Source organism: Rhamphochromis sp. 'chilingali' (assembly GCF_963969265.1).
Source record: "Rhamphochromis sp. 'chilingali' genome assembly, chromosome: 21".
NCBI classification, from domain to species: Eukaryota; Metazoa; Chordata; class Actinopteri; order Cichliformes; family Cichlidae; genus Rhamphochromis; species Rhamphochromis sp. 'chilingali'.
In genome coordinates this window covers 306,563-334,435 of record NC_137949.1, presented here as the reverse complement: position 1 = coordinate 334,435, position 27,873 = coordinate 306,563, and the positions used below count along the sequence as shown (strand labels likewise).

The 27,873-nt window shown below is 43.4% G+C and overlaps 1 protein-coding gene across 12 annotated transcripts in view; it reads right to left on the bottom strand.

Moving 5' to 3' along the window:
- Window positions 1–12,885: 12,885 nt before the first annotated feature.
- Window positions 12,886–27,873, bottom strand: part of LOC308389254 (rab3 GTPase-activating protein catalytic subunit-like) — a 38,524-nt gene continuing 23,536 nt past the window's right edge. For 7 of the 12 annotated variants that reach the window (XM_080870492.1, XM_080870496.1, XM_080870494.1 and 4 more), the window contains 10 exons: window positions 27,627–27,792; window positions 26,537–26,636; window positions 23,973–24,054; window positions 23,720–23,788; window positions 22,692–22,765; window positions 21,895–21,987; window positions 21,582–21,754; window positions 20,879–20,980; window positions 20,648–20,735; window positions 12,886–13,057 (listed from right to left, as the gene is read on the bottom strand). In XM_080870492.1, coding sequence (XP_080726618.1) covers window positions 13,032–13,057; window positions 20,648–20,735; window positions 20,879–20,980; window positions 21,582–21,754; window positions 21,895–21,987; window positions 22,692–22,765; window positions 23,720–23,788; window positions 23,973–24,054; window positions 26,537–26,636; window positions 27,627–27,782 — 963 coding nt within the window. In that variant the 5' untranslated portion in view covers window positions 27,783–27,792 and the 3' untranslated portion in view covers window positions 12,886–13,031. Of the gene's footprint in view, window positions 13,058–18,215; window positions 20,736–20,878; window positions 20,981–21,581; window positions 21,755–21,894; window positions 21,988–22,691; window positions 22,766–23,719; window positions 23,789–23,972; window positions 24,055–26,536; window positions 26,637–27,626; window positions 27,793–27,873 lie in introns of those variants that run through there. The other 5 variants (XR_013970244.1, XM_080870500.1, XR_013970245.1 and 2 more) reach the window with 5 other exon arrangements.

Sequence of the window (27,873 nt, the reverse complement as noted above, 5' to 3'; positions counted from 1 at the left end):
AAGGGTTTTACTGTGAGGGCTTCACTAAAACGGCATCAGGTCATCCACACTGGAGAGAGACCGTTCAGCTGTGACTTGTGTGGAAAGTATTTTTCCTGGAAGGATTCCCTAAAAAAACACCAGCTCATCCACAGTGGAGTTAAAGCGTACAGCTGTGATCAGTGTGGGAGAGCTTTTACTCACAGTAGCCACTTACAGAAGCATCTAGTTACCCACTCTGGAATTAAGCCATACAGCTGTGACGAGTGTGGGAAGGGTTTTACTGTGAGGGCTTCACTAAAACGGCATCAGGTCATCCACACTGGAGAGAGACCGTTCAGCTGTGACTTGTGTGGAAAGTCTTTTTCCTTGGAGGGTTCCCTAAAACAACACCAGCTCATCCACAGTGGAGTTAAAGCGTACAGCTGTGATCAGTGTGGCAGAGCTTTTACTCAAAGTAGCAGCTTACAGAAGCATCTAGTTACCCACTCTGGAATTAAGGCATACAGCTGTGACATCTGTGGAAAAACTTTCAGCCAGAGAGAGAGCCGAAATATACACCTACGCATTCACACCAGACATGATGTGTACTGCTGTGAACAGTGTGGCAAAGAGTTTACTCAAAGTAGCAGCTTACAGAAGCATCTAGTTACCCACTCTGGAATTAAGCCATACAGCTGTGACGAGTGTGGGATGGAGTTTACTCTGAAGGCTTCACTAAAACAGCATCAGGTCATCCACACTGGAGAGAGACCGTTCAGCTGTGACATGTGTGGAAAGTCTTTTTCCTTGAAGGGTTCCCTAAAACAACACCAGCTCATCCACAGTGGAGTTAAAGCGTACACCTGTGATCAGTGTGGCAGAGCTTTTACTCAAAGTAGCCACTTACAGAGTCATCTAGTTACCCACTCTGGAATTAAGCCATACAGCTGTGACGAGTGTGGGATGGAGTTTACTCTGAAGGCTTCACTAAAACAGCATCAGGTCATCCACACTGGAGAGAGACCGTTCAGCTGTGACATGTGTGGAAAGTATTTTTCCTTGAAGGAGTACCTAAAAAAACACCAACTCATCCACAGTGGAGTTAAAGCGTACAGCTGTGATCAGTGTGGCAGAGCTTTTACTCAAAGTAGCAGCTTACAGAAGCATCTAGTTACCCACTCTGGAATTAAGCCATACAGCTGTGACATCTGTGGAAAAACTTTCAGCCGGAGAGGGAGCCGAAATATACACCTACGCATTCACACCAGACATGATGTGTACTGCTGTGAACAGTGTGGCAAAGAGTTTACAACAGACGCAGTCTTACAACAACACATGTTTACCCACACTGAGGAGAGACCTTATCAATGTGACCTGTGTGAGAAGACTTTTAAATCTCCACGTTACCTGAGACAACACCAACAGATCCACACCAGAAAGAGACTCTCCAAGTGCAGCTACTGTGAGGTATGTATTTATATTGTTATCTTGTCATTTTAGCCTGACTGTTTGGAACAACTCTGCTCATTAAACTGTGTTAGCATGTTAGCAATTCTACTGCATGGAAAAGCAGCTCTGAGTGATTATTCAGATTTTCCTTTCAGTTATGATTTTAGTATTACTGTAGTATTATGGTGGTAGTATTGTAGTTATTGCAGCCCAGTAAACTGAGTGTGTTAACTGAAACAGTCAAATGTAGTTGGACGTCTGCAGAGATGCTCTTTATTTCAGGCGACGGTCAGGATACAAATGTTGAAGGACTGACTTACACTGTCTTTGTGTCTTTGTTTAGAAGCAGAGCGACACAGATGGATCCAGTTCTCAACCCTGTCATCACTGTGGTGGTGGGAAAGACTTTCATTGTGACTGTTAGGTTTTGTATTGTTGATCGTCATTTTGTCATGGTCCTGGGCCATGTTGGCCCAGTGTTCTTAGTTTTCTTGTATGTTTGTATTTTGTTCCTTGCTTAGGCCATGTTTTCTGAGTTGCCCTGTTGTGTTGTTCCCTAAGTGTTTTCCCTTCATGGCTTTTACCCCCTGTGTGCCCCTCTGTGTATCTGTGAGCCCTCGTCTCTCCTTATGTTTTATTCCATGTTTTCCCTGCCCATTATGTCTAAGTTCTCCCCGTGCTCTCTCTTCCCCCTGTGTGCCCTCTATGTATTTATGAGCCCTCGTCTCCCTTTGTGGTTGTTTCATGTTTCCCCAGCCCGTTATGTCTGTGTTTTCCCCGTGCTCTCTCTCCTCCTGTCTGAACCTCTGTGCACTTCCTGTTTACTTTGTGACTCTCACGCCCGTACATGTCATGTTCAGTTCACCCCGCCCTGTCTCGTTATGATTATCAGTGTCACCTGTGTTCCCCGTGTGTTCCCACTTTCCTCGTTAACCCTCTGTGTATTTCTGTCTGCGTCTCCCTCTGTTCAGCGTGACGTCGTCCCTCATGCTGTGTGTGGATCTCCCTGTGTCTCCCTAGTTTATGGTTTCCCAGTTTAGTCTAGTTTGTATGTTTGTTCTACCAGCAAATAAAGCTGTGTTTTGAGTTCACCTCCCCGAGTCTGTGAGTCCTGCATTTTGGGTCCAACTCCTGCCTGCCGCACAGCGATTCCTGACACATTTATGCTTAGAAATATTTACTTATATGTGCTTAGTAGGGGTGCAACGATATTCGTATCGATATTGAACCGTTCGATACAGTGCTTTCGGTTCGGTACGCATATGTATCGAACAATACAACATTTGTAATTTATTTTATCAATTTTCCTTCTGACGATGCTGTCTGTGTTGAGCGCTCAGTGAATCTGTCTTCGACTACTCCGCCTAGGCTGCACTGTCGAGCGCAGATCCACTGAGCGCTCAACACAGACAGCATAGTCAGAAGGAAGAGCGCAGGGCAAGCTAGCGAGACAGAAGTTAAGCTCTCCAGGCAAATTGAACCTCATTCAGATCTGGCGTTTGGAATTATTTTGGTTTTCATGTGACGTATGACCCTGAAGGTAAGCGAGTCATGGACTAAAGTAAAACAGTATGTTGGATGTGCCATGCAATGCTCAATTACATTGGTGTGAACTAGTGTGTTAGCGCAGTTAGCTCGTTAACGTGTTGGCCGTCTAGCCCCATGCACGGAGCGATCGGCGGTAGCTCGTTAACGGAGATTTGCCGTGTTGTGGCGTTAAGGTCATTTCAACGAGATTAACCTGAAAGCACTAGTGGGAACACAACGAATATGACTGCACATTTACACCGACATCATCCTAGTGCAAAGACAAAAACAACAAGCATGCTACTAACTTTAGCCGAGTCATTTAGACAGCTGTTAGCACATGATTCTCCTTATGCTGCTGAGAATATAGCCCAGAAGAAGCGGATAGTATAGCTTTTATTTTGGAAAGAGCCATTTCTCTGTAATAAACTCTCTTTTCCAAAGATGAGTGATTCCTCAATCAGATACAGGGCTCGCAATATCGCTAGCCCGACGTCCTGGAGCTAGCGATTTTTTTCAGTCGGGCTACCAAAATCTCTCTTCCCTGCCCGTCGGGCTACTGTAGGAAGGAAAAATATATGTCAATGCTTTTGCATTCTTTCGGAAATGTAGCTGGGTAATTATGTCATTGGCATCGGTGAGCCACTGTCAATATGTGACATTGAAATCGCGTTTGAATTTGCGCTTGTTTTTTTGCTTTCACTTTGCAATCGTGAGAACTGTGTATAGAGAGCGCCAGCACTGATCTGTGAGTGATGATAATTGTGCACCAATTCCTCTGACATCGTCTTATTAATCGTTAGCTTACTATGCAAACATGACAAGTGAAATCTCCCGCAGCTTAAACATGTGAGAGGTTGATCGCACAGAGAATCGCTGAGCTTATGTGAGTGCCTGTGTAAAAGCAGCAGGATATATATTTCAGTTCTGCTGAGCCAAATAAGACAGGTCAGGGTGAAGAAGTGACAGCCAAAGAAAAGCTTACCACAAAACGGAGAAGTTATGACAAATCAGACTATAAGGCAAAAAGAAGGTGCAGCTTTATGGTTTCATGGACAAAAGAATTTCTGTGGCTGCAATATGACGAGCTAAATAACCAGGGCTGCACATAAGTGGTCCGCAGGTGCGCATTCGCTGTCAAAATAAAAAACACGCACAAGGGTTAGGGTTAAATTTAAAAACTGTACTTTTGAGTTAAAATATATATTTATAATTTTAATAAATGACAAATTAAAAAGGCATGAACATTTTTTTGTATCGAAAAAATATCGAACCGTGACACCAAAGTATCGAACCGAACCGTGAATTTTGTGTATCGTTGCACCCCTAGTGCTTAGAGTTTTGTAATTAGTTGTAGATTGGTAGAGGTTTTGATCCTTGATAGTCTGCAAACTTTGTGTGTATTAGACAGCACTCTGGGAGCATGAGAGAGGTCGTACCTTGTCTTATTGTTTTATGGTAGGATTAACGTAGTTACGTCTGTTCTAGTCTAAGTGCTCTTTGTTTAGATGAACTGCAGGACTTCCTTACCTTGTTATCTAGGGTGAACCATTTAGGGTGAGGGGGGGGTCTACCCTCTTCCTGACCAAGGATGTTTGTTGTGTGCTTTCATGTATATGACCCTTTGATCAGCAGTAACACACACACACACACACACAGACACACGGTACTCTTTGTGTGTATGTAGACGTCATATGTTAATGAACCTATGCATATTCATGTAACCTCAATAAAAGAGCAGTGGTACGGGAGAGCGGGCGAGAGCAACTGGGGTCAAGCGAAGGAACGGCGTCTGTCCAGTTCTCTCCCGTGCACGAGAAACATGAAGAACTTTGCCTACTTGTGTCTTGCTTTGCTGTGTAATTATATTGTCTTCAACGTTCCAGCGGATGGGTTCAAGCTACAAACCTATCATTAATTGGTCCTTCGAGAGCCAGAGCCCTGGAATCGACATTCACCGAGGGGAGGAGAGGCACGCTGAAAGACTGACGTCAGCCAGGAAGTTCCTGTGGATTCGCTGTCTGTCTTTTCTCCTCGATGAATGACGATCGGCGGGATTCGAGGCTGATATTACACGCTAAGCAACGCCGAGTAAGTTTAAAGAGCCCGACTCTATAACCGTGTGGTTGTGCAGTCTCCGCCACTGTGTGAGGCGTTGAGAAGTTCGCTACTTTGAGCGATAAGTGAGTTCCTCGCTACTTTGTGCAGCGAGAGGTGAGTTCTTCGCCATTTGTGAGGCGTTGAGAAGTTCCACGGGGTCCAGACTGTGCTGGACGATAGGCCTATTTTGTGTTGTTGTCGTTGTTGTTGTTGTTGTGTGAGTGTGTGCGGGGCAGAACACGTGGTCTGTGACACCGACTGTTGTTGTTATCATGGGTTTCTAAGCAACCAAGAGTGAGTCGGAGGGAGACAGACTTTATGCTGGACTTTGCTCCTGGCAGCGCAAAGTATTTAAAAAAAAAGAGAGAGAGAGAGCGACGGCTCCTTTCGCTGCACGGGTTCACGCGAGCGCAGTCGCGCGGGTTTCACGCGGACCTGAGCCGTGCGGTTAATCGCAGGCTTATAAATGGAAGAGATTCAAATGTTAGAAGTTTTCAGAAAACACACCAGCCTTGAAGGGCGTGTGGAGAAGGCCAGCCCACATCAGCAGCACTTGAGATGTGCTGTGGTGAATGGCTTTCCCCCACCCCTTGCTGACACAAAATGTTTATTCTTTAGCTTGCCCTGATCGACAACAGCCAGACCATAGATTTAATTGAGGTGGATAGTTGTTAAAAGTAATCTGCATTAAGCTTGTGGTTGCTCAAGTTCAGTACAATGACATATGAGGTGAAGTGATATAGGCAAATATTTAAACTAATGAAGTGCATAGAGGCACTTGACCTGTGTGAAAGACTGTTGTCTTATTATGAGCCATTGTTGAGATATAGAGCACTAGTGTTCCCACTAGTGCTTTCAGGTTAAACAACTAATATGCTGAACCCTGTATGACACATCTAAAAGTACATGATGGAGAAGCTGTGTTGAATATGAAAGTGCAAGTCTTTGCCACTGTGGGCAGAGCATGCAACTACTGTGTGATGTTGCGTTGCGGTCTCTTCTGAGCTGATGAGCAAGCTACACATTATCAGATCGAGAGCTGTCTGAGAACTACTCAAAGAGAGGGAAACAGAGCTCTGATAACTGATAACTGGAGTGTGCAGCATTTCCGTGAGCAGTTTCCCTGCATCTTGACTCGAGTGTTCATAGCATCAGCATCATGTTTCTGTTATTTGTTTTGTTGGGTTAAAAATAATTAAATAAACTGGTGATCATATTTATGGTTCACCATGGCACATATCATTAGCCATATGAGTTATTTATGCAGATGACAAAGTGAGTGTGAATGTGTCTGACATCACAGTGTTTTTGTGCGCTGTGTAAAAGTAATTGCCTTTGATTGTGAGAGCGGTGATTCTGCAGGTCACCAGCTATTGTAAAGAAAAAAAGCAACAAAAGAGTGAAAAAGAGACAAAATGTACATTGTAGATGAAAAATAATTATAGGAAAAAGGTTTTGTGTTGATCAGCCAAAAACATCTACAATCTCATTTTCTGCTTTTAAGAAAAGACTGTTCACAAAAACACACACAGAGAGAGAGATGTGTGTTGATTAAGCAGTGATGATAATAATGAACATGTCTTAGTTTGTCACTTTCAGGTGAAAAGCAGACCTGAATCAATTTTCCACATGCAGCAGTCGGAAGAAAGTTATAGTTTAACATCATTGAAAACATGCAGGCCAAGTTTCTGGCTGACTTATTTATAGCACCATGTGTCTCTCAACCTCACAAGCAAGCTCACTCCTCCCTGAAGACAAGGAATGCAGCTCCAAAGAGCAATAACATGGCAGATAAAGAGACAGGAACAAAGAGTCCCAGCAAGCAGCAGCAGTATGGACAAACAGCATCAGAGAAGAAGAGCAAACCCATCATCCTGACTGATCGGATGAATGGCACTGTGTTTACAACAAGCTGCAACTTCACTGTGCATGTGAAGAAAACTTTTGAGAAGAACTGAGGAGACTGTTGGAGTTTGACATTTGCCACCTGTGGAGTAAAATGGCAAGAAGAGACAGTGGAACACAGGACAAAGCTGAAGGAGAACTGCCGGCTGTTGGTCTGTTGAAGTGGGAGAGGACAACAGAGTGAGAGTAAGTAGAAACACAGAGGAATGCTGTTATTTAAATGTGGGAAATCAAAATTTGGGTTAGCAAACCTGGGAAAAACAAAACTGACTGCTTAAGTTGGAAAATTGTGAAGGAGTCTGAAACACTGCAAAAATAGAAACATATACAAAATCACACACACAAGCAGAACATGCATTAACCCTACTAATACAAAACAAGAGAGCTCATGAAGATTAGACAACATTTTAAGCATGTGAGTCTGTCATTTTGTCCAGGTCACTTAGTGTGATGCAAAAACCAGTGGACTCATAGCACATTAGTTAAGAAATGATTAAATAATAGCAGAGAAGTGTGTAGGAAAGGCAGCTTTAAGAACATGCCCTGCTGGAGATGCAGCTCCACAGACATGCATTAGACCTGCCTAATAACACAAACACCCATGCAATGAAAATTAGCTTATCTTTCATCAGTGTTAAAATAGTGTCAATTTAGCAGACACTTGTTATCAAATGCTGAATTTATCCAATGCAAAAAAAAATTGACTCTCTAGGTTGCAGGACAACAATTTAACTTTTGTGGGAAAAAAGATTCTGGTTTGACCAACCAGTGATCAGACAATAAATTTAGTTGTTGATATAGTAAATTGGGAGAAGCTTCCTGCTTGATTGATGCAGCACAAGTAATTTACTGTATGAGGGAAATTGTCTTTTGTGATACTATTTTGAACATGCTTTTCTGTTGTCCTGTCATCTTAGTGGGTTAATAGCTGATATGCAAATTAGTTGATCGTTCTTAGATTAATGAAAGGTGACTGAATTCTAGCACGAGTGAATGGGATGTTTGGAGTTTGTTGTGTGTTGAGTGGAGACTCTAAAACACTGAGTTTCCTGTTTTGATGTGCGAGTGAATCCTGTATTTAGATACACAACTCTGAATACGTCAGAACAAACTTCTTTTGTGAAGTGCATGACAACATGTCACATGTTTTATGATGAAGGGAAAAAGGAAAACTGAATAAAATCTGTGGCTTAAATGAGTGAAGAGCACAGACCTGGTGACTAAACTCATAGCTAATAAGACATTAGGCTTATGTTGTGTGTTGTGCAGCTGATGGTTGGTTTGGAGTGAATCTAGCTGATGATTTTTCTTCTGTTGTGAAGTTGAGCCTGCCAATTAGTATGATAGTATGATGAACCATGCTAATGGTACGATTTACCCTCCTGAGATGAGGAGCTTGTGTCATGACTTAACAAGGCCTTTTTATTTTGATACTTTCACAGTGCACTGAAAGTTTTGTTCGATAATCTCTGTCGTTTGAGCAGATCTGCACGATTAGAACAGAAAGCGCTGTACGGCACGACGTCGAGGAAATTGTTACAAGTGAGTTTCTCCACATTAAAATGGGCTCTGGAGAACGCCACTTATTTGGGACAATTAGGAAGTAAGTTCCTGTCCAAAAAGGATTCAGCGATGTAATCCGAACTAAAGTTCTTCTTTTTCTTTTTGAAATGACGTCATTTTGCTGAGAGTGGAAACTAAATGCGACGATGGGTTCCACTATCAGCAAAGAAAGAAAGAATGAATGCATGAATGGATGAGTGAAAGGGGAAAAAAAAAAAAAAACTGACTGACTGGTAAAAGCTGACAAAAGCTGACAAGACTGACAAGACACCTGCGCAGCGCTAACATTTGCATTTCTTCTCTACAGCATTACAGTTCTTCATGTGGCTAGATGATTTATACCAGGATAATCAATGTGTGTTGCTAATGTTTGTTTTTCTGAGAATGCATGTAGAGGATTCAGCAGAAGCGGACAAGTGACATGTGAAAAACAAATAAGGGATTGTTTATGGAATAGTTGGAGATGGGCTATTGAGCTCATAGTGATTGATGAGTTGAGTGACTTTACTTAAGAGAAGTCACCGATTACATTAATGTTAACTGAGCACATGGGATGATCCATGTCTGGGGCAAATTAGGGTAATAGTTGTGGTTTACTGATTTGTGAAAACCTGCACATGACACTTGTCTTGCCCGTGCTGAATGCTTATTACTCTTATGATATAATTCTTTATAAGTGTGAAGTTTAATTTCATTTTCAGATCTTGTTTTCCAGGCCATGATGGTGTGTATGCAGGCTCCTGGCAGAGCCAGGTGTTAAGCAAATTTAATATGCAAAACACACTAACATTTTTATTGCAGGATTATAGGTCCAGGGTGGTGCTGCTCCAGGGGAGGAGATGCCCTGCTGTTGCCTGGGACATGATCTGGCTACCCTTTTTCTTTCAGACAGGAATCTGAGTTTGATGAGTTGACGCATGAGAGTGTCCATGCGTCAAGTGGTGGGGTCCAGAATTAACACTAAACAATGTTTACTATTATTGTTGCAGTGAGTTGTGTGATTAACCGTTTATTTACATGTTCAGATGAGGCTTTGATGGCCTATAAGTGAAGTTCACTGAACTAAAGAATGTGGTTTGATGATTGTTGACATGCTCTCCAAATAGAAGTTTTTCTGAAATACAGGTGCAGCAGTGAGACGCGAGAAACATTCCAGGCATAGCGGACAGCCCAGGCAGTGGTTGAGGTCAAAGGTCAAGCTGGTTGGGGCCCATCATGGGATCAGACCTTGGAGCCACAGCAAGGACCATTTCAACTGCCTGCAAAATAGTGAGAGACCCTCCTGGATTTATCAGAGCCACTGCAAAGAGGTCGAGGTCCCAGGAAACCCCGGCACCCCCAAGACAGCACAATAGAGAAATCTCACACTTGGTTGTTTCATTGGTGAGGGGGGAGTGCTGATTGAGCCCCCGTAGGGTAAGCTCGCACTTCAACCTCCAGCCTCTGATCAACTCTAGGGCAACCAAGTGCGAGGCGTGACGCACCTGTGTGCAACCATGGGAAGGTGGACCCTCTTGGTTACCTTGACTACGACGCTCACCTTTACAGGACCCCAGCTGGTGCCGGAATCAGCTGAACCAGGAGGAAGGCAGAGAGGATGGACACATGACAACTCTCACCTAAGAGACATGATGCAAGACCACATCCCTCCATGGATGAATAATGCCTGGTACCGTTATATCCACGACAGAACAAAAGCAGAATCGGCAAATACAGACTATTATGTCTGTTCCCATCTACCCAGCACGACAACATACCCCACACTATATATGTTCCTGGACCAACTCTCAGGGAAGAACTACTCTATGATATTAGCAGAGAAAGGGGACTTTGTGTCCTCTTCAACAACACATGCTGCATTTACATAAAGAAGACGCACATTCATCAAACATGACTGACGCCCTGAATGTTTTGAGACAGATCCAGCAGGCCCAAAATCAGGACTATCCATGACGAAAAGGAGTGCCTGAGAGGATCGTCCACAAGATGGGAGCTGAGGCCAGGAGAGAGACTTCAGGAGGATCAGAGATCATCTTCAGCACAGCAGACATCACACAGAGAGCTGTGCTACTGAGCTTCCAGGAGATCAAGAGGAGACTTCCCACAGCAAGATTTTAAATACAATGAAAGATTCAATGTTGACGCTGAGGAAGACAACTAAGGTGTACGACGTGCTCTGCCTTAAACCTTCAGCAGCGTTGGAAGGAGTCTAAGGATGACATCATGATTCTGTGAAAAGCACAGGAACCAGAAGCTATGGTGGTGATAACAGCAGTTTCCTATGAGGTCTGCAGCTTTGGAAATAGCTGAGACCCATGTTGACAAACAACAAAACTAACTGGTATGTTTGAATGTCTATTCTACATACATTTGGACTCTGGTCCTATGGACAGTGATGGAAACAACTGGAAGAGACATTTATGACACCCTGCAGAACTCAAACCACTCTGCAGAGAGACATGTGATTGCACACCCGGAGGAAGCATCACCAAGATGGGATGTTTTTGAAAATGTTATCTTCTTATTTTCACTATTAAATTAACAATTTCTTTGTTTGTTTGTAGGATGCAGTTTGCCATGAGATGAGATCAATGGGGAATGGGATATCCGCTAATACCTTTGTTAAACTCTGTACTTTTACAGTGATTTAGGGTGATTTGACGTATGCTGAGTATAACAATGTTGGCATTGAAACTGTCAGACATGAGGTATTCATAACTGGAAACTTTTCTAGCATAAAGGTCAATAAAGGGGGGAATGTTAGGTTTTGTATTGTTGATTGTCATTTATGCTTAGAAACATTTACTCATATATGCTTAGAAGTGTATAATCAATTGTAGATTGAAAGAATGTCTCATCCTAGGAGGTCTGTAACAACTCTGTGTAGCATGAAGAGGGGAGTGCGTTCACTCCTCTACAGAGTGTGTTCTGGCATAGATCACACCCCCTAGGAGAGGTTTTATCTTTTCTTGATATATGGTATAGCAAACACATGTATATCTGTTTGAGTGTAAGAGCCTTTTGTTTAGATGGACCTGTTAGACTCCTGGCACCAGCTTTGGGGAGTCTTCACAGGGTCACATCTTGACCTCACACACACAGTATTCTTTGTTCACATGTATACCTATGTAAGATGTTATATGTTAATGACCCAATGCATATTCATGTCACCACAATAAAAGGAGTGCTCTGGGGAGTCTGGCTGAGAGTCTGACGGAGGTCAAGTGGTGGGACGACACTTGGCTCCAGCCAGATCTCCCTCATGCATGAGTGAACCAGAGAACTTTGGTACCTTGAGTCTTGCTTTTTGCTGCGTAGCAGATTGTCCTTAACGTTCCAGCGAATAGGTTTATGCTACAAACCTATCATTCCCCATCACATTCATCACCTGTTCCTCTGGTGTCTCTGATTGGAGCACGCAGGTGTGTGGAGCAGAGTGAAATCACACACCTAATGCTGTTTTATTCAACCTGGATCTTAGAAGTTTTGATTAACATTAAACATCGTTTAAACTGTATGTGTCTGTATCATGGGATGGATACACCCTTAACAAAACAAAGAAAATATGACAAAACCAAGTTTCCCCTCATGCTGTCGGACGCGCCTCGAGGAACCAGCTCCATTTAAAACATCACAGTCAGCTGTAAAGTGTCGTTTCAGTTTTTATACAACGTCAAAGAGCTTCATGTTTGAACAATCAGCTTATGAACAGGAATAAGAACTGCACGGTCTGGTTCTGGTTGGATGCAAACAAACAGCTGTGTGTTAATCCAGCAGCAGGACATGCTGGAGGATGGAGCTCAGCTGAAACGACCCATGAAGTCCTCACCGGCTCTCATGTTTACCATCAGGACCAATCCCTGCAACTGAAATATAATCTACTAAATATCAGAGTTGAGAAGGTTGTGTTAGCGTGTGGTGAGTGCAGGATGGGGAACTCCATCCTAACGACAAATTTCATTTCCTTAAAAAGGCATCAAGAGAAGCTTTGAAGGTAAAATGAAGGTTTTAGTGTGAAACTGTTTTATCACAGCTGCAGGAAGCTGCAGATTTATGAATACACAGAAGGATTTAGTTTCACATATTTCCAGACAAAGCCATAAATGCTTCTTAATCAATGCCAGTAATATACTGCTTCCTGCTTTTAAGCTTGGGCGAGCCGTAGATGCTGAAATATTGCACCATTCTTACAAATAAAGCAAACAAATGAAGAAATGTATTTCTATGATCTTACTCCATGGCCACATTCATACATGTGAAAGTCTCCATCCTGTGTCCTTCACTTATCTTCATCCCAGGTGTGAATTGTTCACAGGACTTAAAAGGAGGACGTGTCTGTGGAAAAGGCTCCGGTCAACCTAAACTCCTCCCTCATCAGGACACAGAAGAGCCGCTGAGGCAGCGCCTTGGAGTACGCTGCTGGTCGCGGCACACAGGTGCGCAACAAGATCTCCCGGCCTGCTGGAGGAGGGAAGTCTGGTACTCTGCTGCTTCCCCCAGTTTGCTTCTTGTCAGATCCCAAGTCCTCATCGACGGGCGCCAGAAGGGCAGCCTAAAAGGGCAAAGGTCAAATGTTAGCAAACAGCAACCGATTCTGAAGAAATGTGCTGTGTGAGGTGGACACGTGGATATTCAGAAGTACTGTAACCGAGTCTCCCACAGAGACCTGATCCAGACTACAGCTCACAAACACAGCTCCTCTACCAACACCTCACTGCAGCTGCACGCTGCTGATCCTGTCTGTGATTAGAATTGATTTCAATAAAGTAAAACAGAGGCTCGTTTTCTATGAGCGTAAACAGGGATCTCTGTTTCAGTCTCAGTGTAACAAACATGTTTACTGAATAAGTCTTTCAGTAAATATGTTTTTGTTAATTCAGTAAAATCTGCAAAGATGACTTGTACTGTTGGCAGCAACAAACAGAGACAGAGTGTGGGACAGACAGGAAGTCAGGACACGTCTATGTGCTTCACAGTGGGACTAGAACATGAACATTTCTACACACACCACAGGCAGCAACTGTGCAAACCTCCACGTCACCAAAAACACCCTGCAGGTCCCATCAGAGCAACGGCAGAGAAAACAGATGAAACATCTGTTAGAGAGAAAAACGCTTCGCTGCTTTCTTACCTGTATGACACCAAAAGGGTTTTGTTTTTTTAATAATAAAGGCTTCATGTTTTACAGTTAAAGCTCATGCAAACATGCAGGCTTATTTGTCTGATCAATGCAAAAGTTCAAACATGTCTCTTTCAAGCCTCATTATCAGCTGAGATCATAGTAAAGACACAGACAGGATCCTGATCCATCTGTTCTTTATATAATTACTGTTTTTACTGTAATGTACAGTGGGGCAAAAAAGTATTTAGTCAGCCAACGATTGTGCAAGTTCCCCCACCTAAAATGATGACAGAGGTCAGTAATTTGCACCAGAGGTACACTTCAACTGTGAGAGACAGAATGTGAAAGAAAAATCCATGAATCCACATGGTAGGATTTGTAAAGAATTTATTCGTAAATCAGGGTGGAAAATAAGTATTTGGTCAATAACAAAATACAACTCAATACTTTGTAACATAACCTTTGTTGGCAATAACAGAGGTCAAACGTTTACTATAGGTCTTTACCAGGTTTGCACACACAGTAGCTGGTATTTTGGCCCATTCCTCCATGCAGATCTTCTCGAGAGCAGTGATGTTTTGGGGCTGTCGCCGAGCAACACGGACTTTCAACTCCCGCCACAGATTTTCTATGGGGTTGAGGTCTGGAGACTGGCTAGGCCACTCCAGGACTTTCAAATGCTTCTTACGGAGCCACTCCTTTGTTGCCCGGGCGGTGTGTTTTGGATCATTGTCATGTTGGAAGACCCAGCCTCGTTTCATCTTCAAAGTTCTCACTGATGGAAGGAGGTTTTGGCTCAAAATCTCACGATACATGGCCCCATTCATTCTGTCCTTAACACGGATCAGTGGTCCTGTCCCCTTGGCAGAAAAACAGCCCCATAGCATGATGTTTCCACCCCCATGCTTCACAGTAGGTATGGTGTTCTTGGGATGCAACTCAGTATTCTTCTTCCTCCAAACACGACGAGTTGAGTTTATACCAAAAAGTTCTACTTTGGTTTCATCTGACCACATGACATTCTCCCAATCCTCTGCTGTATCATCCATGTGCTCTCTGGCAAACTTCAGACGGGCCTGGACATGCACTGGCTTCAGCAGCGGAACACGTCTGGCACTGCGGGATTTGATTCCCTGCCGTTGTAGTGTGTTACTGATGGTGACCTTTGTTACTTTGGTCCCAGCTCTCTGCAGGTCATTCACCAGGTCCCCCCGTGTGGTTCTGGGATCTTTGCTCACCGTTCTCATGATCATTTTGACCCCACGGGATGAGATCTTGCGTGGAGCCCCAGATCGAGGGAGATTATCAGTGGTCTTGTATGTCTTCCATTTTCTGATGATTGCTCCCACAGTTGATTTTTTCACACCAAGCTGCTTGCCTATTGTAGATTCACTCTTCCCAGTCTGGTGCAGGTCTACAATACTTTTCCTGGTGTCCTTCGAAAGCTCTTTGGTCTTGGCCATGGCGGAGTTTGGAGTCTGACTGTTTGAGGCTGTGGACAGGTGTCTTTGATACAGATGATGAGTTCAAACAGGTGCCATTCATACAGGTAACGAGTGGGGGACAGAAAAGCTTCTTACAGAAGACGTTACAGGTCTGTGAGAGCCAGAGATTTTCCTTGTTTGAGGTGACCAAATACTTATTTTCCACCCTGATTTACGAATAAATTCTTTACAAATCCTACCATGTGGATTCATGGATTTTCTTTTTCACATTCTGTCTCTCACAGTTGAAGTGTACCTCTGGTGCAAATTACTGACCTCTGTCATCATTTTAGGTGGGGGAACTTGCACAATCGGTGGCTGACTAAATACTTTTTTGCCCCACTGTAGAATATCATGGACATAATACACAGACTGCAGCCTAAATACTGCTAAAAACAGCCCTTTTTATTTTTAAGGTTTTACGTATTAACCTTTTATTATAAGAGTCACCTGATCCTTAGCAGGTGTGTATACAGAAATACACCAGGTCATTATTTAGGCAAAGCGAAGCCAAACTGCTCCTGTGTGACAGATGAAGTCCACCTTTAAACAGCATTTAGATGCTGCTAATGAAACTCGATTAGTGGCAGCACTGGTCTGTGGGCTGGGGACACTGGTGCCACCAGTACAGCGCGCACTTTTCACAGCGCCATCATGTGGATCAAACTGTATTCTGGGTCAAACCTGATGTTTTATCATTTACACTGAACAAAAATATAAACGCAACACTTTTGTTTTTGCTCCTGTTTTCCATGAGCTCAACTCAAAGATATGAAACATTTTCTACAAACACAAAAGACCCGACACTCGCAAGCAATGTTCCCTCTAAGCTGCGCGCGTGCACAATTGCGCACTGCTGGCACAATTGCGCACTGCTGGCACAATTGCGCACTGCTGGCACGGTCTCTGCACAGAAAATCTGCGTTGCGCACAAAAAAAAAAAAAAAAGAAAAATCACCTGAATTGAAATTAAAATGAAAACTTTAACGATTCTGTTTTGCAGTGTTAGTCAGTGACTGGCTGCTCCCGTATGGGATCAGAACGAGGCCACCTTATCCCGTAGTCCAGCCAATCACGCGATTCACATTCGTATATACGCAGCTGATCAACGTGGCTGACAGGCTATGACAGCGTCCTTATGTGCGACACCGGTGTTTTAGCAAAGCGGCTGATGTGGAGTGAAGCCACGTTAATGACAACGTGTACAACCATTGGAGATGTGAGCAGGACAGACGGAACAACTGACGGACAAAGTGTGGACTTTATACCAGTTTTTGAATTGTGTTGATCGGCCGCGTAAAACCAGAGTTATGATAAAATATCTGCAATGTTTGGTTTTCTTCCTGAATACTGTCGTTGTTTATATTTACTGCAGGAAGAAACGGTAAAAACGCCATTTTATAAGGAAAACGCTCGAAAGCCTGTGAGCAAAAACAACACCAAAACAAACCCCCACCAGCCTTTCCTATTGGTGGAAAAATGCACCATGTCGACCAATCAAAAAATGATATGGCAACATGACATTTAGTTGTTTAGGAAGGGGGAAGTTTTAGGAGTGACGGCGTGTTTGAGATGCGATTGCCAAGTTTAGCACAAATCTTGTGTAGTTAGAGTGTAGTTAGTGTGTAGTTAGTGTGTAGTGTAGTCAATAGTTTTGTTGTGTGTGTCAGAACAATGGTTTACAGGTGTTGCAGCAGTGACACATCTGCTGCTGTCAGGCCTGCAGGTATCAGGCTGCTGTTCTCCTTCATCTCATAGTGGACAGAAATTATTTTTTGCAGCGGCACAAATAATTTGTGTGGCATCAGATTTGATGCAGAACAGCTGATTGTTCTGCAAATAGTTTGAAATGTTTATTTAAAAAACACCTCGGCTGCATTTTTAGGTAAACAGCTGCAAAAAACTCTGTTTGCAAAACTCAGTTACTTTTTTGAAGAAGTCTTGTTGCGTAAAAGTATTCTTGGATGCTGGTGTGACCACAGTGCACACGTCTGCTGTTGCTCACAGTGGTCCAAGGGACGCTCAGGGAGTTTGTGTGTTCAGACACGTGAAACATTACAGGGAACATTGCTCGCAAACACTGCTCACAAATCTGTCTAAATGTGTGTTAGTGAGAACTTCTCGTTAGCTGAGATAATCCATCCCACCTCACAGGTGTGGCATGTCAAGGTGCTGATTAGACAGCATGAATATTGCACAGGTGTGTCTGAGACTGCCCACAATAAAAGGCCACTCTGAAATATGCCGTACATGTGTAGCACAATGACACACATGTCGCAAAACCAGTCAGGATCCGGTTCAGCTCATGGAAACAAAAGTGTTGTGTTTATATTTGTGTTCAGTGTAACAAATACTGAGACGTGTAATAATGTCGTGTGTTGTTCATCTGAGGACGCTGCAAAGAACCAGATTATTTTTATTATCCTGTTTGTCTGTTATGTGAACCTTTAGAGGATGTACCTTATAATGACTGAGTGTGTTTATCGCACTATGTTAAATGTAACTGTGAGCGACACGAGGCTTACTGCTCATGGTTACCTCATCAGTGGTGAAGTCAGCCAGCTTGATGCAAGAAACAGGAAGAAGAAAAGGATGAAAGAGCAACACACAGATGAAAAACAAAAACAGACTTTCTAATCGACAGAGCTGAAATCTGAACATGTCACCAGCTGCAGGAGGCAACGCTCTGAACCACGTCGTTCCTCCTCCAGATGGAGCTTTCACTGCCTATAGTCTCTTGACATACAATGGTTGGATTCTCCTATGATACTGTATCAGCTGAGCCTCAAATTCTTATGATCTCGAGCTTCTTCAGTCTCAGTGAATCCTTAGTTGGCTCAGATGCATCATCTGGTGTTTGAGTGTAACAAGGTGGTTGTAACACAAAAGGAGTGTAAACAGGTGAGTGTGGTTTGTAGTGTAAACTAAAGCAGCGTGTCTAACCAACCACATCTCCAGGGCTGAATCAGGTGACCACGAGCCATCGCTCCACAGCTGCTGAGGGAGCTACAACCCTCATTCAGCCTTTCACAGACATACAGCAATGAACTGTATGAACAATAAACTTTATTCATACACACGAATCCCTTTAGGGTTGTGTCAGCGAGGGCAAACGTACCACATCAAATACATGGAGCTACAAGCTGTGGTGACCCACTGTCAGTAAGGGAGCTTTATTACACACACACAGCATCACAACAACAGTTACCTCAAGCTGCTTCTATGTTATAAGGCAAAGACCCTGCAGTTACACAGGAAACATTAGGTGACCGTCTGTGAGCGACAGTGGGAACCAAAGCCTCTAACATCCATCGATAGATGAGGGGCAGACGGACTGAATGCAGAGAGGTGTACTAACACATGTTGAGTGAAGAAGAAACACCCAGTGCATTATGGGGAACTTAGACCTATAACTTAGACCTGTGCGCCTTAGCATATGCTACTTCCGGCGCATAGCGCTTAGTTTCCGGTGTGATATTCGCTCCTTGTTCAAGGTCGGGTTTTTCAACCAAATGGACGAATCAAGTGGCGATTTACATTTCTCGAGATGTCGAATGTATCTGTAGATGATGTTGATCGACTTGTCGATATTTTTTCCCCCCGCGCCTCAGAGAGAGACAGGATTCAAATTTTATACTTCTCAGTATTTGTATACAGCGCTCCCTCGTTTATCGCGGGAGTTACGTTCTAAAAATAAAATGCGATTGGTGAAATCTGAAGTAGCCAACTTTATTTTTTACAATTATTATAGATGTGTTAAGGTAAAACCCGTCACTACACACTTTATACACTCAGACCGACATGAACATTTTCACACGTTTCTCTCCTGTTTAAGCTCTCAAAGTTCAAACCTTCGTAGACAAATAAGTCCAGTATTACAGAAACCAAAGATCAAACCGTGTTTTCAGGTCCAGCACATGAGAACAGAGCAGCTGAGAGATAATTCAACATCAATGAATCATTAATGAATCAATGAATAAGCGATTCTGTACTGTACAGGAGAGACGGCACGGAGGAGATCAACAATAGTCTGCAGCCAATCAGGACGCAGAACACAAAGCGCTGTGATTCATCCGTGAAGCGCACACCTCTCCAACGTGCCAGACGCCATCGAATGTGAGCATTTGCCCACACAAGTCTGTTACGGCGACGAGCTGGAGTCAGGTCAAGACCCCGATGAGGACGACGGGCATGCAGTTGAGCGTCCCTGAGACGGTTTCTGACAGTTTGTGCAGAAATTGTTTGGTTGTGCAAACCAATTGTTCCAGCAGCTGTCTGGGTGGCTGGTCTCAGACGATCTTGGAGGTGAACCTGCTGGATGTGGAGGTCCTGGGCTGGTGTGGTTACACGAGGTCTGCGGTTGTGAGGCCGGTTGGATGTGCTGCCATATTCTCTGAAACGCCCGTGGAGACGGCTTATGGTTGAGAAATGAACATTCAATGCACGGGCGACAGATCTGGTTGACTTTCCTGCTGTCAGCATGCCAATTGCACGCTCCCTCATTGCTTGTGGCATCTGTGGCATTTTGCTGTGAGACAAAACTGCACATTCCAGGGTGGCCTTTTGTTGTGGGCAGTCTGAGGTACACCTGTGCACTACTCATGATGTCAGATCAGCATCCTGATGTGGCACACCTGTGAGGTGGGATGGATTATCTCAATATGGCAGATGTGCCCACTACCACACATTTGGACTGATTTGTGACCACTGTTTGGGAGGGATGGTTATATTGTGTATCTGGAATGAATTTTAGGTCTCTACGTCCATCCCATGGGGAATGGGAGCAGTAACAAAGGTGTTGCGTTTATATTTTTGTTGAGTGTATGTAAGCTCTGCTCCAGTGTAATGCATAGGTACAACAATATGCTTTATCTTTAATATAGTTTGGTCACAAAAGACCAAAACTGAACTCTTTGAAGGCTGTAAACACACCATGTTTGGGTGGCTTCACCCCAAAAACACCACAGCAACACTGAAGTCTGGAGGTGGGAGCATCCTGGTGGGGGGCTGTTTATTCAGCGTACAGCACTGAGACATTAAACATAACTCCAGGAAGGATGAATGGAGACATTGTTGATTAGAATCTGCTGCCATCTACCAGGATGATGAAGATGAAACAAGGATGGATGTTTCAGCAAGACCATGATCACAAACACAGCCAATGGAAACGGTTGGTTTCAGAGAAATCAAGTAAAGCTGCTGGAACGGCCCAGCCAATCACCTGAGCTGAATCTGTGGGAAGGATCCAAGGAGCATTCGGGATTTATAGACTGTTTGTGTGGTGAGTGGGCCAAAGTCATGAGCAATGATGGGACTGGTTTCTCCATACAGACGCTGCCATGAACTGTCATCACCAACATTTGTATAAAGTAATAAATAAATGTCCCTGTGTCACTTTGTATTATTACACAACTTCATCTGTGGTTTGATTCCTTTGCACGTCTGGATTGGAAGTGTTGTTACCGACATCTGGTGATAATTTCACATCAAAGCACCTTTAGAAATATATTTACTTAGAGAACAGCCCGCAGCCCACCGTAGTAATAGTTGAACAGACACACACACAGAGCCAGACGGTAGGTCAGACTGTCACTGGGGGCCGACTTCAGCTGGTGGAAAAGGTTCTACAACGAGGGAAAAGACCATGAAATCAATAAAAATCCTGACAAAGTACTGACAGCACTGAGCCTGTCTTCACTCTGAAACTTATATTGGACCTGACCTGAGTGTAACCTTGAGTGTGCGAGTGGTGAAGAGGCAAACATACATAATCAGAGGTTTTCTCTTGCTCCGATGTCCCACTGGAGTTGGACAGCTGAGTGTTATTCTTACAGTCAGACTTCTCCACAGCAGCATCTGGAAACAGATACTGAGACACAAACACAAATAAATAAGTCTGTCATTTAGAAACTCTGTTGTTTTATAGATGTTAGAAGAATTAAACAAGTGCAGCTCACGTAGTCATCACTTCATGATAAAACACAGGATGCTGATCGCTCAGTGGCAAAAGCAGGATGTGACCAGAAGTAGACAATAAAAATAAGAACGCTGCCTGATATCCTGTTTAAGATGACGCTCTTGTGCTTTACTGAGCTGCTGTCAGATGGGATCAATATCTTTGGCCAGCACTCTAAGACATAAATGCAATTACGGCTGTAGTTTTAAGATTCAAGGCTGTCTTAGCTCGAGCTCGAGCTGCTGAGTGTGACGGGCTCAACAGTGACCAGGAAGGAAAAACTGTTTGTGAAAAGAAGCAGAGGAGCCACATCAGTACGAGTCAAACTACCACACGCTCCGAGGTCTCTGCTGCTCTGAATATCACGCTCACCGTCTCCTAACACAGGATCCACACCTCTTCTGTCAGAATCAGTTTCCTCATAAAATGAGCTGAAACCATTAAAACTCAGTCAAGTATTAGTCAACTCCGACTAGTTAATGCCTTTTAAACAGGTTACATGATTAACTCTTACCAGAAGGACAGAATTGAGTATCTCGGTGTTAAGGGGCGACTCATCGATGCATCGATGGCGGCGAATGTGCTTCCGGGCACTGTGCACCATGTTGGAGACAGACAGTTTGGAAATGGGCACAGTTGCTGCTGGCTCGGTCAGCTTGGACAAAGCAGAGCTGATATCACTGTTTTCTACAGACGACAAACACATCCAAGAGTTTCTGTTCAATTGCTGAGGCCCGGGTCAGCACAGATGCCCAGATCTCCCAGTAAGCTACGCACGTTTCCAGAATGCAGTATGGTCACTCAACAAGTAAAGCCAGGAACCTGACCTTTGCCCTCATCTTCAGCGTATCCTCTTCCAGGAATCTCCTCTGTACACTCAGTCCTACAGCAGAGTTTAAAGAGCTCTGTCACAGCCTCACCTACAGGGAACACAAACAGTTACTGACCTGATATTTTCTTATTCAAACTTTTCATGAAGCACACGCTTCAGCACAGCGAAGCAGGACAACATCTGTGTAACATTTTCTAAATCATGGACGTGGCAACAAAAGAAAAGTCCACTTTACATCACATGTAAAGTGCTTGGGGCTGTCATGAGAGGCGGGGCACACCCTGGACAGGTCGCCAGTCTGCCGCAGGGCAAACACAGAGACAGACATTCACACCGTGAGCCCCAATGAACCTGTCCCCACTAACTGCATGTCTTTGGACTGTGGGAGGAAGTAGGAGGCCTACACATAGAACAATGAGGAAAAAAAGACACTTTATTTGTCCTTCACTATGTTCTTTCTATCGGTAGCTTGATTACATCCGTCTTATCTGCTGCGCATCATTTGATGCATGAATTTTAGCTTAGAAATAGTTTCCTCTGTGCTGTTTGGACAAAAAACAAAGCCATAAAAAGTCTTCACACATCACACAACAATGTGTATGTTTGTAATGGATCCAAGTGTATTAGCAACCAGAAAAATACAACATTAAGGTCAGTGCACTTAATGCACTGACCTTAATGTAGTATGTAGCGGTGTGTTTGAAATCTGTACTGACTAGTAAAACCTCTGTGGTCTGCCCCAAAGCATCATGGTCTCTGTCCCTGAGTGTCCCACTGATCAGCTTAACTTACCCAGTAAACACTGAGGATTTTCAGCCGTCCTGACTCGAACTGACCAGTGAGGAGCTTGAAGAGGGTCGAGGTCACTGTTGGGTGATAACCAGAGTAAACAGTAGAGGAGAGTTTCTGATACACTTTTAGTTAAAGGGTTTTTATAAGTAATGAGTCATGTTTGATTACATGTGACGTAGTCCTTCACCAGTAATCAAGATAATTACACATGTAAGCATTTCCTTATGTCACACTCAGTTTGTCCCTTCATGCTTGTTAGACCTGTGCCAGCTCTGTTTGGGCCTTACAATCAAACCCATGTACGTTTACCCTTTTAATAAACTGCTCCACCCATTTCCTACTTTACGAGTGAAATATGAAGCAATGCAGTGTGTACACGGATGCAACACTCAGTGCTCAGCGCAGCGTTTTGTGTGCTATAGTGCAAGTGAACAGCTCACTCCCATCAAAGCTTTTCCATTGGATCGTTAACACAAACACCAAATGTCAGGAGGACATGCGCCTCAAACTGGAGTTGTCTTTCTAGCCCGGGTACCTCATCACTCAGTGTGGTGCACTTTAGCCCACGCTAGCATCAGCTGTGGTCACTGGCTGATTAGTGCTGGTTTCTATGGGCTCAGATTGTGGTCATTTGTACTTGTAAATCAAATGTGTAGTTGTGAGCTTTGTAACCTTGTAAGCCAGAATATCTGAAGATTTCATGTTTGTGCATCTACAGATGAGAATTTGTGTGTTTGTAAAAAATATTTACACGAGTTACAATTTTTTTTTTGTTAAGGTCATCTTACAGACACAAAGCAACAAACTGTGTGTAAAACTCTGCGCTCAGGTTCCCTAGCAGTGTGTGAGTTTGAACTCACAAGTACAAAATATTTATGACCACAATTTGAGCCCATCGGTTTCCTCGTGGCTCAGCTGGTGACACAGTTGCAGTGAGGCTGAGTGTTGCGAGGTAACAAAACAAACTAGCTGGTATGTTGCAGCTGCTCTTAGTACAGTACACCAGAACACTGCACACACAGCCTTACCTGTACACGTCATTATCCACAACTATGCCTTCAATAAGATGAGGCCAGGTTGTTGCGAGATGAAGTTCACTACAAAAGTGAAAAACAGAAACACAGTAACAGCAAACAAAGTAAGTCTTCCTCAGACCCACAGATAAGGATGATGATGAAGAGGCTCCAAGACCACGTGATAAGCAACAAAGCCGTCACACCGACTGCTCAGTGTGCAGAAAACATGTGACTGTAATTTTTAGAAAGTATCATCAGTTTTTACCTTATTGGCTCCTCACAGGCACCGAATGGAAACTTCCCAAACTCCACCCCCCCCACCTCGCCACCAAGGAGCGCATCAAAATCTGCCAGAAAAAACACAAAAAACTGAATAATCATCCAAACAGCAAAGCAGGCAGTCTGTCACCAGAGCCCACCCAGGGCTTCCTCACAGTCAGGGAGTTCAGTAACACAACCAACCTCTGTTTGTGAGCACACACACACACACACACACACACGTAAAACATACTGAACGCATCACCAATTGTCTACATATATTTCTAAAGGTGATGTTCACATGAAATTCTCACTAGATGTTGGTAACAACCCATCCAATCCACACATGCAGAGAAACAACTTTAAATCAAACAATATAACAAATAAACTCGATGTATTGTGAGTCTTTCTACGTACGATGGTGAAAATTCAAAATCCTGCTCCTCACATACAAGGTCTTAAATAAGGCTTTGCCAACTCCAGGCCTCGAGGGCTGGTGTCCTGCAGGTTTTAGATCTCACCCTGGGTCTACACACCTGAATCAAAGGATTAGTTCATTACCAGGCCTCTGGAGAACTTCAAGACATGTTGAGGAGGTGATTTAGCCATTTAAATCATCTGTGTTGGATCAAGGACACATCTAAAGCCTGCAGGACACCGGCCCTCGAGGCCTGGAGTTCGATGCCTGCCTAAATAATCAGGCCCCATCTTATCTTAATGACCTTGTAGTACCATATCACCCTATTAGAGCTCTTCGCTCTCGCTCTGCAGGCCTACTTGTTGTTCCTAGAGTATTTAAAAGTAGAATGGGAGGCAGAGCCTTCAGTTTTCAGGCCCCTCTTCTGTGGAACCAGCTTCCAGTTTGGATTCAGGAGACAGACACTATCTCTACTTTCAAGATTAGGCTTCAAACTTTCCTATTTGCTAAAGCATATAGTTAGGGCTGGACCAGGTGACCCTGAATCCTCCCTTAGTTATGCTGCAATAGACGCAGGCTGCCGGGGGATTCCCATGATGCATTGAGTGTTTCTTCTTCACTCACTATGTGTTAACAGACCTCTCTGCATTGAATCACATCTGTTATTAATCTCTGTCTCTCTTCCACAGCATGTCTTTATCCTGTCTTCCTTCTCTCACCCCAACCAATCACAGCAGATGGCTCCGCCCCTCCCTGAGCCTGGTTCTGCTGGAGGTTTCTTCCTGTTTAAAGGGAGTTTTTCCTTCCCACTGTCCCCAAAGTGCTTGCTCATAGGGGGTCATATGATTGTTGGGTTTTTCTCTGTATCTATTATTGTACGATCTACTGTGCAATATAAAGCACCTTGAGGCGACTGTTGTTGTGATTTGGTGCTGTATAAATAAAACTGAACTGAACTGAACAGGTAAAAATATGGCGACATCAGGAGTTTCAGACGGTGAGAGAATGAATCTCGCTGCAAAAGTAACGATGTTTTAAACCCTGCATGTCAACGTCTCCCTGCACACCAAGCAAACATTAAATAAACTGTTTTATAGTCACTGTCTCGACTTGTTTCTGTAATTTGATGTCATCCATTTTTTTTATTTTGCCATTTTTATAAGAACAACAGAGCAGCTTTTTCATTTCAGTCGTTTTATTTTGACTCATGATTTTTTTCTTGACGTCGTTTTTTGTTGCTGTGATCTTTTGATGTTAAAGTCTAGTGTTGACCACAGAAAGAGACTTACTGTGATTGTACTGTAATCTGTGAAAATCCTGTGTGCAGCTGATGGTTAAAAGAAAACATTTCAGTTCATTCAGATCATTTTTATGTTGACAATAGAAAACCATCCTGAATGGTCGGTTTGAATAAGTGCAAATTTAGATCCTATATGGTTGAAAATAACTTAAACATATCGTGATTTATTTCGTGTTTTGTGATATAGCAAAAAAATATTGTGATATTACATTTTCCTCATATCACCCAGCGCCACCATAGATGTCCATACATGACGTCTAACAATGAAGAATGACACGGGGGAAATGTATTGGACAGAAAGAAAGGTGCAAAAAGACACATTTATGAGTAATTACAGAGCAATCCTGCCACTTAGTGCAAATTAATATCAGCCGGTTCAGTCCCAACTATGGCCTCATTAGCCAGGTTTCACACAAGAAGCGTCTCATGATGGGTAAAACCAACAAGCTCTCTCAAGACCTTTGCACACTTAAGACTGATGGCATCGGCTACAGAAGAACTTCTAAGTTACTGAAGGTTCCAGTGAGCACTGTTGGGGCCATAAACCTGGCGTTGCCCCTGCAGGGTTTTTATTTATTTACGATAAACCAGCCACGACCAAGCGCTCCCCACACGATTTCAGACAGACGAGTGAAAAGACTTATCAGAAGAACGACCTGGAACCAGCAGGTACAATCGTTCCACAGGAAACAACAACATGACCTGCATCACACACACGACTCCTAAAAGCCACTGGCAGGGTTTCTGGATGTCAGCCACTTGCTGACATGTATTTAAAAAAATTTAATAATTTCTTAATAATAATATTACATTTTTCTATTTGTGTATTAATGACATGACATGTACTGCCTACCTGGAGGCTGCTGCGGCCATGAATACTGCTGCCAGTCTTGGAGCACGTAGGTGAAGCGAATGGCGATGTTGACTGGAGGCAGAGGGAACAGGGAACAACCCTGATGACAACAGGAAGACATCAGCTCATGTTTATGGTAACAAGCTGCAGCATTAATCTCTCTGTACAGGCGTGGATTACACCTCGTCATTGTCGGCTGTTTCTGGGAACATACTGAACACATTTAACCCTCATGTGTGGATGATGACAACATCAATCAGGATTTTTATTCTTCTTTAGGAATGAATATAAGATTTTTGAACTTCATTTTTTAAATGTCCACTTAGGTGGACAACATCGGTTTTGACTTATGAAGGGTATGGAGACATCAGTGTGTAGTGTTTCTGTGCAAGTTTACCATCAACATCAACACAAATACAAGAAAACAGCCTTTGAATAGCTGCAGACCACTGTGCATGAAAGGGTTAAACAACGTGATGTCTGGGAATCCATTGTGTTTCCAGGAATAGGAATAAACAAAGTTCAAACAAACTGATCATTAAACCGACATCCACTTCCTAACAGTCTTTATTTTATTCACAAATTAATTTCACAAAAATCCAGAAACCGAATTTACACAGAATTAGACGTCTTCTTCTTCCTCTTCTGTTTTCCCAATGTTCACATAACTAAGCAGTGTGCTGTACTGTTATCAACCTGCTCTTTGACGAACTATTACAAGAATATATTCTTATTATAAGATAAGATGTTTGTGTTATTTTCAAGTTGAATACAGTTTTTGTGTGACTGTCAGAGCACAGCAGGAGGAGGAGGAGGAGGAGAGACTGTACATGAGCAGGAAAAACCAGATGAATAAATGTTTTAGAAAATACATTTACATGCACTTCGTGGATGCTTTTATGATTATTAGTTGCATTTAACAGGATTCACATCGTCCTAAAATCGTCTGGAACAGGATGCTGAGGTGATACTTGTAGAACATGGGTACATGACGCTCTGTGGCTGCACAATTTTAATTTTTCTTTATTAAAAACAAACAAACAACCTTGAAATATGATCCATATAAAGATGTTTGTTCCAGAGCACTTACTATCTTAGATTTGAAGATGTCGAGCAGGCCGGACAGGTGGTTGTACTGCACGGGCGCTCGACGCAGGTGAACGATCTCAAAGTCGGTGCGCACGCCTGGTCCTTTGCACTCTCCGGCATACATCCGCCTCCACTTCTGCTGGATCTGCACAAACATCGGCACCTGACTGAACACAAGATAAACAGCAGAAGGCATTACTAGCAGGATCTCTGGTACACGCCCGACATCCAGCTTCAGTTTCTCTCAA